This window comes from Podarcis tiliguerta (assembly GCF_965153285.1).
Source record: "Podarcis tiliguerta genome assembly, chromosome: 7".
NCBI lineage: Eukaryota > Metazoa > Chordata > Lepidosauria > Squamata > Lacertidae > Podarcis > Podarcis tiliguerta.
The window spans coordinates 690,181-704,421 of NC_139540.1; the positions used below are offsets into that span (position 1 = coordinate 690,181).

General features: G+C 53.6%; 1 protein-coding gene across 11 annotated transcripts in view; it reads left to right on the top strand.

The window, feature by feature from the left end:
- WDR97 (WD repeat domain 97) overlaps window positions 1-14,241 on the top strand; it is a 35,111-nt gene that overhangs the window by 12,897 nt on the left and 7,973 nt on the right. For 6 of the 11 annotated variants that reach the window (XM_083448978.1, XM_083448975.1, XM_083448977.1 and 3 more), the window contains 15 exons: window positions 104-231; window positions 817-892; window positions 1,231-1,386; window positions 1,668-1,814; window positions 2,321-2,464; window positions 2,548-2,778; window positions 4,338-4,451; window positions 5,071-5,547; window positions 6,369-6,503; window positions 7,168-7,272; window positions 7,945-8,070; window positions 9,706-9,909; window positions 10,977-11,098; window positions 11,665-11,824; window positions 13,099-13,170. In XM_083448978.1, the coding sequence (XP_083305104.1) occupies window positions 104-231; window positions 817-892; window positions 1,231-1,386; window positions 1,668-1,814; window positions 2,321-2,464; window positions 2,548-2,778; window positions 4,338-4,451; window positions 5,071-5,547; window positions 6,369-6,503; window positions 7,168-7,272; window positions 7,945-8,070; window positions 9,706-9,909; window positions 10,977-11,098; window positions 11,665-11,824; window positions 13,099-13,170 (2,397 nt within the window). The remainder of the gene's footprint in view (window positions 1-103; window positions 232-816; window positions 893-1,230; window positions 1,387-1,667; window positions 1,815-2,320; window positions 2,465-2,547; window positions 2,779-4,337; window positions 4,452-5,070; window positions 5,548-6,368; window positions 6,504-7,167; window positions 7,273-7,944; window positions 8,071-9,705; window positions 9,910-10,976; window positions 11,099-11,664; window positions 11,825-13,098; window positions 13,171-14,241) is intronic. The other 5 variants (XM_083448974.1, XM_083448971.1, XM_083448972.1 and 2 more) reach the window with 1 other exon arrangement.

Consider the following 14,241-nt stretch of genomic DNA (forward strand, 5'->3'; position numbering starts at 1 on the left):
GGCGTCCCTGGGGGGTGGGGGGCAGGCTCCCCGCTGCTGCCCCCGTGCTCTTTGCTGGGGAGGTCTGTGCCCTGGGACAACGACCCCTTCCTGTCTCCTGCAGCTGCTGTGCGCCAGGTTCCTGGAGCCCCTCAAGGGCGTCCCTCTCCCCATCAGCGACTCCCACTTTGAGGCTCTGGTCAAGGAGAACTTCCGGCGGCTGAAGCAGGATCCGCCCTTGGAGGAGACCGAGTAAGATTCCGGAAAGCAGCCTTCTCGCTGAGCACCCAGCGCCAGGGGCACAGCCTCTGGCTCCTTCCCTCGCTCTGGTGCCCCTTAGCAGGGCTGCGGAGACGAGGACACCTATGGATCTAGCGCTATCCATGCACACAGGGCAAGTTGAGGGTGCAAAATGGCAGGCCTCTGCCCCGAGGACTTTACATTCTGTCATTTGAGGAGGGGAAAGGAAACAGAGGCAGGGAATAAACAGAGGAATCGGAGCGTTTGTTTTGTCCATCCCTGCGTAGGCTAAGCTGCAGGGGGAGGGGGGAGCTGCAGGAGCTCGAGGTGTTGTGGCAAAGGTTGGTTTTAGGAGGGAGAGGAAGGAGGGCAGAGAGAAAGATTCCAGCTCTACCAGTCTGTGGTTCTGTTTGGGGAGGCAGTTTCCGGGGCAAAGAGGCCGCTGGGTGGCCCAGGGTGGTGCTGGCGGCTGTTTTAGGACAGAGGAGCAGCTGAGCATCCCTGGGGAGAGGCCAGGGACTTTGGCATCCAAAGTCAGGATGCCAAGCTGCCTCTGGCGTCTCCTCTGTCTGTCTCTCTCTCGTTCTCCCCACGCAGGTCCCCTGTGCCTGGAGCCCGCAGGATGGCCTTGCAGGAGTCCAGAGTGCTTCGTGACATGCACGCCAGGGCAGAGGTAAGGCCTGCCGCTGCCCCTGAGGAGACCAGAGCAGCCCTCTCTGGTGCCAAGGCCAGCTCCACAAGAGCCATGCGCCACTCAGCACCAGGGAAGCGGCCCTGGAGTCCCGTGTGCGATGTTTCACAACAGGCGTTGGCAAGGTGGAAATGAGGGTTCAAGGGAGAGCAAAGATCAGGCACTTCCGGAGGGGGAAAGCGTGTCTGGAGGGGGGGAGAAGGGAGGCCCACATGCCCCAGGCCGAATCTGGCTGGGCAAGGGGCTCTCTGGCCATGGGGCAGAGCATGGGAGGGAGGAGAGAGGGGCAGAGATGCCTTGAGCCCCTTACCCTCTTGCAGGGACTCTCCCAGATGGCCGACAGGGACCAGGACCTGGAGCTGGTCCAGAAGGGGAAAGTGAGCGTGACCAAGAAATCACGGCCCACCAAGGAAATGAAGGAAGAGGCCTTTGAGAAATACCTGCAGATATTCTACAAGCCGCAACCCAAAATTGAGGTGGGGCTGGGCTGCTGAACTGGGCTGGGGGGTCGATGGGACTTGGTGGCAGGGAAGGGGCACCTTCCAGGCAAGGGGGTCTCCGTGGAGGAGGTCCTGCAGCCCCTCCCCGCCTCGGATGGAAGGGCGAGGGGAGGGGAGGCCAGCTTAGAAGAGGTCAGACTTCCCAGGAGCCTTTGGCCCTTTGAGCATCTCCTCTGCAGAGCCGTGGAAGACAGACAGGGGGGAGTTTTGCATGTTCATCCAGTTGGGCCGCCTCACAGGATCCCCTCTCCTCCCAGATCCCGGTGGAGGACACCTTCAATGCCGATGAGGTGCTGGAAGCCATGTGCCGGGCGAAGTCCATTTCGGAGCTCTATGGGCCAGACGGCATGTTCCTGGGCTCCTTCCCTCCACCCATTTCCCTGCAAGGTCCTGAGACGTTGGAGGTAACTGGTGGGGCGGTCCCCCCCACCCCCCACGCTCTGCCTCAGGAGACACGTGTTCTCTTGCCTGGTGTCTCTGCCCTCTCACCGGCGGCTCTGAGCCAAAGGCCGACTCCCACTGTCAAGAGATGCCTTTGAAGCCACCAGGGTAACACAGCCCTGAGGCTGAGCTGCAGCATTTCCGCCAGGGCTTGCCAAAACCTTTCGCTTCCTCGGTCCTGTATATCTGAAGGAGCGCATGAAGGCAGCCCTGTTTAGGGAAGCTTTTAATGTTTAATAGACTATTGTATTTTAATATTCTGTTGGAAGCCGCCCAGAGTGGCTGGGGAAACCCAGCAAGATGGGCGGGGTATAAACAATCTATTATTATTATTGTTGTTGTTATTATTATTATTATTATTAGTTGCCTGAGGTGATGCCACTGAGTCCATGTCCAAGGTGGCACCTTGGGGCGACCGTGGCGCCATCTTGGTTTGCGAGAGACCCCCTTCCTCCCGCCTTCCCCACAGGACACCAGCCCCCCTGCAGAGGGGAGCCCACAGGCCGTCCTCTCAGCAGCCCCGTCTGTGTCTGAAATCAAAGAAGCTTTATCCCCGCTTCCTCCTCCAGCGAGATTCCCGCTTTTTGGTGTGAGGAGGACCAAGAGTGAGCAGGTGAGGGTCTTTGGGGGGCAGCTGGAGCGGGGAAGGGGCTGGGGCAGCAGCAGAGGACTGAGAGTGCCCCTCTTGTCTCCCAGTTAGGCCTGGCACAAAAGGGAAAGAGACCCCCCAAGGAGAAGAGGAGGAGGCTGCCCCCTCCGGTGCCCCCGCCAGTGGTGACAGCCCCTGAGGAGGTCCTGGAGGCCAGCTCTAGCCCCCCCTTGGACGAAGCGGAGAAATCTCCCCCCAGCACAAGACGTCCTTCCCCAGGCCTCATGCTCTCTGGCATGGACACCAGGGGCAGCAAGGTCAAGATCCGTCGGGCAACGGTGAGATTCCGGAGGTGGGGGCAGGGGGGGCATGGAAGCAGGAAGCCCACGGACTGACAGATGGGCACACACACATTAAAATGTGTGCCCGCCTGATCCCAGTAGTTGTTGGCGCACTTGAAGCTGCCGCCTTATCCTGAGTCTGACCTTTGGTCTGTCCAGCCCAGTGCTGCCTTCTCTGGCTGGCAGCAATCACTCTCTCTGCAGGGTCTTCCCTTTAACTAGGGTGGGCTATTTGGGCAGTAAGGCCCTTTGAGCTTGAGATGCTGTGAGGATTGAACCCGGGACCTTTTGTATGCTGAGATGGTTCCACTCACACATCTCTGCAATCTGAGCATCGGATGGAGGGGCTCGCAGCATCCACACCCAGCCCAGCCTGCTTCCTCATCAGGCTCAGCTTTGGATCCAGCACAGAGCAAGCAGGTCTCTGTGGTTCCAGCTTCCAGCCCAGCCCAGCTCACAAACAGCTGGGGGTGGGGAGTGGAGGACTAATGGCCCATCCCTTAGTCTGGAGGGCCCCCTCACTTAGTTGCAGCTCTTGCATCCCACCACAGGATTTTGGGAGGCTGATGAGGAGGACACTTCCATGGCCAGCTAGTGTGTTGCCTCCATCTATCTTGGAAGACCATGGAAGAGTCTCTCTTCAGGGGTAAAGTCAAATGGCTGGAGAGTTACGGCGCCTGCAGTGGCTGTAGAGACCAATACAGGAGAGACATGTTTTATGGCAGGAGGGCCTCTTCTGTGGTGGCTCCCCACCTGTGGGATGCTCTCCCCAGGGAGGCTCACCTGGGGCCTTCCTTACTTATCTTTAGGTGCCAGGCAAAAGCATTCCTCTTCTCTGAAGGCCTTTGGCTAATTAAACAATCTATGGCTTTTTAAACAGTGGGGAGATGGGGCGTCATTGCTTTTGTACGTTACTATGGTATGTATTTTTTCATTTTTATATTGTAAAGCACCCTGTGATCCTCGGTTGAAAGGCGGTATAGAAATTTAATAAAGAATAACAAGAGTAACAATAGTCTTACAAAGGATCTTGTCTGACTAGTTTGGCAACTTATTCTGTTGAATTCTAACCCTCCCTACTTGCAGGGCTCCAAGAATTGGAAGGGACTCGGGGCATCGTCCAGACTGAGCCCCCCGCCCCAGCCCACAATGACGTTGTGTTTTAACGTTGCAACCCACCCAGGAACCTTAGGGTGAAGGGCGGGTCATTAATAATAATTAGGATAGTCCCAAGAGAGGGCTGGAGTCTGACAAAAGACCCTTCTGAGTTTGGCCTGCAAAGTTAACCAGAGCTCCTCCTTTTCCTTGCTCTTCACCCCAGAGCCAGTGTGGTGGTTCAGAGTGGTGGACTTGTAATCTGGGGAACCGGGTTCGCGTCTCCGCTCCTCCACCTGCAGCTGCTGGGTGACCTTGGGCCAGTCACACTTCTCTGAAGTCTCTCAGCCTCACTCACCTTGTGGGAGAGGAAGGGAAAGGAGATTGTGAGCTGCTTTGAGACTCCTTCGGGTAGCAATAAAGCGGTATATCAAATCCAAACTCCTCTTCTTCTTCTTCAGTTGAATAAAGACTTGGATGCAATCAAAGAGTCCAAAATGGATGCTTCCGTCTCACCCCCTTCACAACTCTCCCCAACCCCCAGTTTCCCTGGGGAGCCCATCAAGAGAGAGAAGGTAAGAGGGGGCCCACCTGGCACCTGGAAGCAGCTCCTGCCTCCCTCGGGGGCTGCAATTGGCAGGTGCGGCTTTCATGGGATGTCCTCCCTCAGCACCCTGACCAAAGCTTTATCCTGCCCAAGGCAACCTGAAGTGACTTCCAACCAAACCACGGAAATGAACAGGTTGGGGCCATCATTGCCTCATGAGGGAGGGAGTTCCACAGTTTCGCTCTGTGGTGCATGAAGAAGGACTTAGTTTTATCCGTCCAGAATCTTCCTACTCTCAGCTTCGCTGGAGTTCTGACACCACCCCAGAGCCCAGCAGAACCCCCACCCCCGCAGCTCCCCATTTCTCTCAGCCACCGCCAGAGGGAGAATCTCCTCCTCCCCTGTAAAAGAAACGGCCCACCCACCGTTTATGTCTTTGGGCTCCAGCGCAGGAGGGTCTGGCAAGTCCCCCGAGGTGAACGTTGGCGGGTGTTGGGGTGGTTCTGTGCCCTGTGCCGTTCCCTGGCTGGCAGGAGGCATTTTGGAGATCGGGGCAGGAGGTGCAAGTGAGGTGAGGGGGAAAGGAGTGGGGTACGCAGGTGTCCTCCTCTGTGTCTCACCTGGGCAACCATGGATTCTGTGCCTAGAGTGTCGTCTTCAAGGAGTCCCCCTCGACAGACAAGAGCCAGGGATCTCCTTCATCGCCGGGCAAGAGTCAGGGGTCTCCTCCCTCGCTTGACAAGAGCCAGGGGTCTCCTTCATCACCAGACAAGAGTCTGGGGTCTCCTTCCTCGTTTGAGAAGAGCCAGGGGTCTCCTTCCTCGTTTGAGAAGAGCCAGGGGTCTCCTTCGTCGCTTGACAAGAGCCAGGGGTCTCCTCCCTTGCCAGCCAGGAGCCGGGCGTCGACTCCATCTTTCGCAGCCAAGAGCCAGGAGTCCCATCCATCTCTGCCAGCCAGGAGCCAGGAGCTGTCTCCCTCCTCGCCTGCCAGGAGCCAGGAGTCTTCGCCCAGGTCCCTAGGCTCCGTTTCCCGCATGAAGAGCCAGACCTCTTCCGTCATCATCAAGGGCTTCTTTCCCGAGAGGCCGCCTTCCGGCAGCAAGGAATACTTCAGACTGCAGGAGGTGAGGCTTCTCTGGGCCCCGGGCTCCTTCCTCTCCCCCTTGTCCTCCTCTGGCTCCAGGGAGAGGCCACACGCCAGTCTGCTGCCAGGGCCTGAGGCAGAGAGCTGGCATTGCTTCTCCTCTCTGGCAGCACCCTGAGCAGCTGCATTTCCAGGGCAGTGTCAGGGCCGGGCGACGGGGGGGGGGGCTCTCTCTCCCTAGAAAAGCTAAGCTGGGGGACCACTGTGCTCTGGCTGGGCATAAGAAGCTAAGAAGAGCCTGTCTGCTGGATCAGGCCCACTTGGTCCAGCAGTGGCCAGCCAGATGGGCATTAAGGGAAGCCCCCCAGCAGGACCTGAACGCAACACTATTCTCCCCTCGTTGCTCCCCATTGCCTGGGATTTAGATGTAGACTGTTCCTGGGCATGGAGGTTCTGCCTTCAGAGCAGACCTGTGTAAAAAGAGCCTGCTGGATCAGGCCAATGGCTCATCTAGTCCAGCAGCCAGGTGCCGCTCCGGGGGACACCCACGAGGGAGACTGAGCACTAAAGAGCATGTGCCTATGGCTGACAAGCTCTGTGTGACCTTCACGGGAGGGAGCAGGGGAAGAAATCCAATTCCGCTCACACCTAAAGCTGAATTTAGCAAATTCCCACTTTCCAAAAGAATACGAGAACCGAAATGCAGGCACCTGTCGAAAGTCACCCAATATTCCCTATGAAGTTTTCCAATGAGACAAGGTTTACAACAATTCCAGAAGGGGTGGGGAAGCCCCCAAGGTTTGCTGTTGGGGTGCGGAAGGCGGTTGCTGTCTGAACTGCTTTGCTCTCCCTTGCCAGGAGCTGGAGAGCCACCATGCGCCGCTGCCCAGGCTGTCGTCTGGCTTCATCCCCAACTCGGTGGCCGCCCTGCAGTTTCACAGCCAGGAGATGCTGGCGGATGAGACGGATGAGAGACTCCTGAGGGTGGTGGAGCCGGTAAGGCGGAGCAGGGCGTCCCCCCGGCACCCTCAGTGCCAGGCCTGCTGGGGGGCGGCTGGCTGAGCAGAGAGGCTGCGGGCCTGGGCTGCGCTCTCGGGGGCACCCTGCCTGGAAGCCTGTGAAAGGAGCAGGCAGGAAACAAACTCACCACCCAGAGAGGACAAACCTTGGCAGGGAGCGTGCAAGACACCCTGGGGCAAAACCACAACACAATGCCTGCTTGCTTTGCTGCTCCAGCCTAGCTCTAACTGCTGGTCTTCCCTCTAGGCCAGGGGTGGCCAACTCCCAAGAGTTAAATCCCGGCAGTGATCTACCCCAGTTTTGGGGGTTCAGGTCAAAGTTGTTGAGCTTCTTTGGGGGGAGCAACTTCAAACAACTTCAAAGTTGTTTGGCTTCTTTGGGGGGGGGGAGCCAGTGATCTACCGGTGATCTACCGCAGACGTCCTGTGATCTACCGGTAGATCGCAATCTACCTGTTGGACGTGCCTGAGGGCTCCAAATTGGCCTCCCACTTGGAACCCTCAGTCCTGGTTCAGACCTGCTTAGCTTGGGAAGTGCAGCCATCTCAGGAGGCTGTCTGTGGGTGGGGCACTGTGGGACACAAGGGGGGGGGTCTCCTCTTGGCCGAGGGGGCCTGCACTTTCCCTTCTGCTTTTGCTAGGAGGCAGAAAGCCACTTGAGAACGGTCCCAGTGTGGAAGGAGGACGAGGAGCCCAGGACACGGGTTTCTGAAGAGATCAGCATCATCAAATCGAGTACAAAACAGGTAAGCAGGCACCTCTTCCTTACCTGGGATGGTCCTCCTGCCTCTCTCCTGCTGCTGGCAAGGGATGTCCTGAGAGGGTCCTGTGTTGCAAGGGACCCATAAACAAGGGACCCCCCAGTCAGGCTGTTTCTCTCCCTGTGTGTGTGGGTCTCCTTTGGTTTCTCCTCATTTTGTTTTGTTTTAAATAAACAAAACAAACAAAAGACAAATAGCTTAAAGTATTTAATGCCTTAGAAATTGAACTTAATAGGTAAGTTAGGATCGGATAAAATGTCAGCGATGTGGATTAAATAAAGCAAATTACACATACATCTGGAATTGTTCTCAAAAATAAATATTCTGGAAATTGGTTCAGGCTATTATATCTATTAGGATGTCACATACCATTGGACAAAAAATATTTCTCCTAAATATTATGTAAAATATGTTATTCCAGAAAATGGTCAAGAAACTGTGCTTAACCTTATAACTGCTGCTAAGATATAAATAACTAAAAATGTGGGGAAGCATATATCTGCCTATATCTGAATGGAGAAAATTTGGTCTATGGTAACTATGGTTAATTTAGAAAGGAATGCATATTAATCACTCTAACGGGTTTATGGGGAACTGGCATTTTTGGCAATGTTTTGGAGGAACATTGTGAAAAATGGTTCCTCCTTTTTATTCCAGATGGATCTTCCTGAGATCTTCCTGACGCAGCTGGATGAATCTCAATACCCGGAGCCGAAGAAAGAGCCTCCCTTCTTTGTCTTGCCATTCCTGGACATGCCGTGGTTTCAAGATCTTTTTCCTGAGGTGAGAGGCCGAAGGACAAGGAGGATCTGGAGACCATCCCTAAGGGCCAAGGAGGGCCAGGAGTCCTGCTGCCCACAGGACCTTCTCCCTGCCCCGTCCCTTGTCTAGTTGGGGCTCTCCTTGCCACAGACCTGGCAGAGCCACTTTTTGTATAAATGGTCTTCTCCCAAGGAAATAATGGCAACAGGCCTGCAACCACAGGCTGATCCTAGATATAACAACAATAATAATAATTTATTATTTATACCCCACCCATCTGGCTGGGTTTCCCCAGCCACTCAGGGTGGCTTCCAACAAAACATTAAAGTACAATAACCTATTAAACATTAGAAGCTTCCCTAAACAGGGCTGCCTTAAGGTGTCTTCTAAAAGTCTGGTAGTTATTTTTCTCTTTGATATCTGGTGGGAGGGCGTTCCACAGGGCGGGCGCCACCACCGAGAAGGCCCTCTGCCTGGTTCCCTGTTATTTGGCTTCTCACAGCGAGGGAACTGCCAGAAGGCCCTCGGAGCTGGACCTCAGTGTCCGGGCAGAACCGACTAGCCTGGAAACGACTTTGCTGTCCAACTGTGATCTGAAGGGATCTCTAAGCCCAGCTGACAAGGACCCCTCCCTTAAGCCCTAGAAAGGTCAAATGAAAAAGAGCTTTAGAGTTGTGTTTTGAAAGCCCAGAGGATGCAGAACAGAACAACTGTGTGTGAGAGAGAGAAAGAGAGAAAGCTTAACAGCCATGCCACCTATCACATGGGGAATAATTTTAATGACAGATTCCAAATTCCTGTGTAAACCAGCGAAGTCAAATATCAAAGTATAAACAATTTTATTTGGGAAATGTGAGCAGAGAGAAGCAAAGAAAAAGGAAAGGTGACAATATTTCGCTCACAGACGACATATAACTTAGCTAGTTGCATTTCACCTGCTTGAGTGAGTCTCGGGTTTCAGAAGATGTGCAGAGTTCTGTGCAGAAAAGATTCAGAGAGAGCGAGAGTGAGCTTCTTTCCTCGCCTCTTTGGACAGTTCTGAGGAGACAGAGGAAGTTGAGGGGGATGCCTCCCCTTTATGGGAATTTGAGACCGATAAGCCCCCGTTTCTTAATGGCGATGGGGGGGGGGGTTGCCTGGGCCAGTGTAAGAGAAGCTCCATTTCTTTGCCGGCGGTCCCAATGGCCAGAAGGGTATTCAGAGGCTGTTTCCACCTCCGTAGTTATTCCTAAACTCCCATTGCAAAAGAACTAGCCAGTTCTGGAAGGTTGGGATGTTGTAAAAGTAACATTAGGTTTTCACCTTAGAGGGAAGGAGGGCTGTTACTCACTGGTAGAACATTTGCTGCTAGAGACCCCCAGAGAGAGAAGATAAGCTGTGCACCTTTTATCTCTATGGGAGGGTGAGAGGGTGGTATGAATGAGCAGACTCCTCTGGGGCAGGCTGTGTGCACCTTTCCTTTGGGTAAGTTGGCCTCCCGCAGCTCCTGCGACTGCTGGGGGCATTGCTTTTGCTCCTTCAATGCCCAGCAGGCTCTTCTGGTCCTCCTGGAGGAAGGGCATCAGCTCAGAGGCGCCCTAGAATCCTCGAATTGGAAGGGACCCCTGGGCCGTCTGGTCCAAACCCCGCAAGGCAGCTTCCCTTCCATCTCACCAGGGCTTTCCGCCGGAGATGACCTTGAACGAGTTCTTGACGAAGATGATGGCCCTCTTGGTTACCACCAGAGACTTTGGCCAAAAGGCAGAGCTGGTTTCAGCCATCGCCAGCCTGAAGGACGAGATGGGGAATCGCATGAACGAGCTGGTCTGCAGCGCCTTTATCCAGGTGTTGAACAAGAAGGACGACCCTTCTTCCCTCCGGGTGAGGGTCGCTCTGGGCTCCTCGCTTTGTGATGCCGTGCAGGTCTTCTTGTCTTGCATATTCTGCGGGGGGAACACACACACACACACATGCGTGCAAGGCTGGCCTTCCACTATCCCCAGCCGCTGGCTAAAGTTTCTGGTCTTCATAACTGAGCAGCCCCTCAAAAGGAAGGTGGGACCTCCTTTTGAGAGCCAGTGTGGTGTAATGGTTAAGAGCGGTAGTCTCGTAATCTGGTGAACCGGGTTCGTGTCTCCGCTCCTCCACCTGCAGCTGCTGGGTGACCTTGGGCCAGTCACACTTCTCTGAAGTCTCTCAGCCTCACTCACCTTGTGGGAGAGGAAGGGAAAGGAGAATGTGAGCCGCTTTGAGACTCCGTAGGGTAGTGATAAAGCGGGATATCAAATCCAAACTCTTCTTCTTCTCTTCTTCTTCTTCTCCCCACTGGGTCTGGTGGAGAAGGTGCTTAGGCCCAAGGGAACTTTTAAAGGGGTGGGAGATGTTTTTGAAGCAAAGCAGCAAGGGGAGGAAGGGGAGCCAGCGGTTGCAAGTGCTGCAGATGTCGTTCCTGAAGACAGTTCTTTCCTTCTGGTGGAAACTGCATTTTCCCAGGAGGGGAAAGAGATTGTGTGCAAAAGGCAGCTCTTCCCACAGCCAGCAAGTCCCCAGTGTTGTGCGTGCCAGATGGAATGTGCCCCCCTTCACCCCACCAGAGAGGGAGGCCCCCCGGCTGTCAATAGATTTCACCTTCCCTGCTGGCCAGACCCAGGAGTGACTTGCAGGGCCATAGAATTGTATCATTGGAGGGGACCCCAAAGGTCATTCAGCCCAACCCCCTGCAATCCAGGAATGCTGTATCTCAGGGCAGCTGCTTTGCATATCCAAGACATCCCCACACACCCAGGTTGGTCATCTCCCAGTTAGGGAGTTTGGAAAAGACCTCTGTCTCTCCTCCTCTCTTTGCCACTGCCAGCCAGAGTAGGCACTGCTGGCCCAGGCTGGCCCTTGGCTTTGTGGGCTCCTGTGTCTGCCTGCCAAGATGCCCTTGTCTTCTCTCGACATTCCAGGAAAGGAAGCACCGGAAGTTCATCCTGGGCACCTTGCAGGCCCTCGTGAAGATGGACAAGAGCAACAAGGACCTGATCGTGGAGCTCATGACCTTTTACATGCAGGCTTACACCCCAGACAAGTAAGGGCCGGGGGGGGGCGTCACTGGGAGGAGCCTAAGCCTTACGGGGGGCCGAGGAAACAAAAGGCTTCAGGACAGTTTGTCCAGCTTTTCAAAGTTGCCAGCTGCTCTTGATTGCTCTCTCAATAAACAAAACTCCCCCTCTTTAAAAAAAAACGATTTTAAAAGATTTTACTGCAAGGGCTGTGTTGAAGTTTTGTTTAAAGGGAAACAAAACACATGCCACAGGTGAATTGATTTCAGCACAGCTTCTTTTATCCGCATGGTTTTGAAATCAGGTTTTAGGACCACGTGGATTTCCAAATTGCCCGCCCAAATCTGTTCCCTCATGTTTGCCTTCAGGCAGCAGAGACCACCCCCTTCCATCCTTGCCTAGATGCACATTCTCAAAGAGCAGGCGGACAGCGACCGGCAGGGGAGAAGGGGTGCTTAAGGGAAAACATTCCTCTAACTCATTGCTCTGGCAGGTGTTTTATGGCTCAGGTCAGCAGATGTGGCGGAGTGGTCATGTGGGTGCAATTCCCCCGCCTTGCAGCGTGAGCCCACCTGCCTCTTTCTCCTTTCAGGGTCGTCATTCACAATCTGATGCAGGAGGTGGGGATCCAGGACCCCCACAGCTATTTCACCAAGGAGCTGAGCTCCTGGCCGGTGGGGGCCAGCCACTCCAAAGAGACCGTGCGAGGAGCCTGCGACCGGTGGCTGGAAGGGAAGATGCAGGAGCTCAAGGTGCCCTTCCCCCTTCTCTCTTCCCCCTTCGGCCGGGGAGGGGTCATCTGGCTCCAGGCCCCCCCCCCCCCCCGCTACAGAATCTGTCAAACTCCGCAAGCAGGAGCCAGGCTGAAATCTGCAACGCTCCCCTTCTCTCCTGGCCTTTCCTCTAGCGGCTCGGAAAGTAAGGTTCCCTCCTCTGGGAAGAAACCAGCCAGCAGCTTCCCCACTTGAGTTGTCCCTTCGTCAGAGAGGAAGGTCTTGCTTACATCGGCTGAGTACAACCTTCAGCTAAAAAGCTAACTTTCATTAAGGCTTTCAGCCCAGTGATCAGGGGTTGGGAACTTCAAATATGGCCCCCTTGGGCCTCTCTACCTGGCCCTTGGGAGCTAGGAGCTCCTTGAGTGATTTAGCCGGGCTGGAATCTTGATCTTGAACTGTGGCAGTGACTCTTGCAAAGGGGTGCGATTGTGTGTGTAGATGCCAGTATCTTGGACGAGGGAGAGTTTTACATTCATTGCTCCGCCTACAGGCACCAGCTGGATTCCAACCTCAGCCGCCAGGAGCCCAAGCTACAGCACCAGAATCCAGTCCAAATGTCAGGGAGAATCGATTAGGAGAATATGGTTGATGTGCCAGCCTATAGATGCTCCACTTAACCGCCTCTAATCTGCCAGCATTTTAAGCAGGAATGACTCACCTCCCCCCCCCGCTGCAAAATAATAATAATAATAATAATAATAATAATAATAATAATAATAATAATAAATTTATACGCCGCCCATCTGGCTGGGCTTCCCCAGCCACTCTGAGTAGCTTTCAACAAAATATTAAAATTAATATTTTTATGCCCCCTCCACTTTGCCATTAAAAAGAAATCCACTCCTCCTGTGGCTCCCTCGCTGGGATGCTATGACACCAAAAGCTTTTAGCGACACCCCAAATGTGCTTTTTTAAAATAAAAAAAGCTTAATTATTTCCTGAGAAAAATGAACTAAAAGCCATTTTTCACCGACTATTTCTATAGATCACCTGCTAGGATACTGGTGGGCCCCAAAGACCTCACCCGAAACTTGCCACTTAAAAATAGATACGGTATATTACGGGTCCAGGTGTCCCTCTGCCTGCCCACGACCCAGGGGCTCCTGCTTTTGAAAGCTGCCTCCAGTGGGGGCCTGGGGTGGGGTCCCAGGCCACGTTTTTGCACAGCAAAGGGATTTGCCCTTTGGGCAACAAACAAACACTCTTTTCTCCACGCTGGAAGCGGCACCTGATGATTCTCTTCCTCCCAGGAGCACAGAGCTCAGCTTTTGGCGCAGAAGGTTCCATCCAGAAGGCATTATTCCTTTAAACCTTTCCAGAAGGTAAGAAGTATTGTGCGTCCAGCCTGGTCTTTGCTGGTTATTGTGGGAAGGGGGAAGGCTGAGGGCAGTTATGTATTGAAGTTCTCACCCTGGGCCAGCAGGGGGATACTGTAGATAGTTATGCAAATGAGGGATCGAAAGTGATGTTCAGTGATTGGATAGTTTGTATGCAAATGAAGGATCAAAAGTGACATTCAGTGATTGGATAGTTTTAGAAAGTTGCTACAGTAACTGTTGTACTGGAGCTCTATATAAGCAGGCTGACTGAGCCCTTCAGTTCAGTTCTGTTCTGTTCTGGCCTCGGAATAAACAAGAGCTGTTTGAAGAATCGCTGTGTCGTCTGATATGTTCATCCACAACTTAACACTCCTCCTCCTCCTCCTCCTCTTCCTCCTCCTTTGCCCCCGCCTTCCTGCACCTCTCAGCTTAACTCCTTGTCCCCCCCACCCAGGGGGTCTCCGTCCTTCAGAGCCCCCCAGATCATCCAGGTTTTTTTTAATTTTCTACTCCGCCTTGTTTATCGATACTCCAGGCAATTACAAAAAAAGCAAATGAAATCACAGTCCGTCCATTACAATATCTATAAAGAAATATGTATGAAAATCACCGTATTTTTCGCTCCATAAGATGCACCTAGTTTTTAGAGGAGGAAAGGGGGAAAGCCCCGTTTTTGGGGGGATCAGCTCACAGTTGTGCAGCTTCTTTTGCAAAGGGGAAAAGCCCCTTTTTTGAAGATCAGCTCAAAGTTGTTGAGCTTACTTTGCAAAGGGGAAAAAATCTTGTTTTTATGGGGTTCAACTCACAGTTCTGCTGCTTCTTTAGGAAAGGAAAGGGAGCCGTTTCTACAATTTCCGGACAGATAATCTAATCAGCCAGTCCCATGTCTCTGGGGAAACAAACGGCCTCCATCTGCAGAACATTCAACAATGGAGACCTGGGCAAGGGGTGGAAAGGGAGCCAGCGATCAACCACACATTCGCCCCACAAGACGCACAGACATTTCCCCTTACTTTTTAGGAGGAAAAAAGTGTGTCTTATGGAGCGAAAAATACGGTATATATAATTTACATA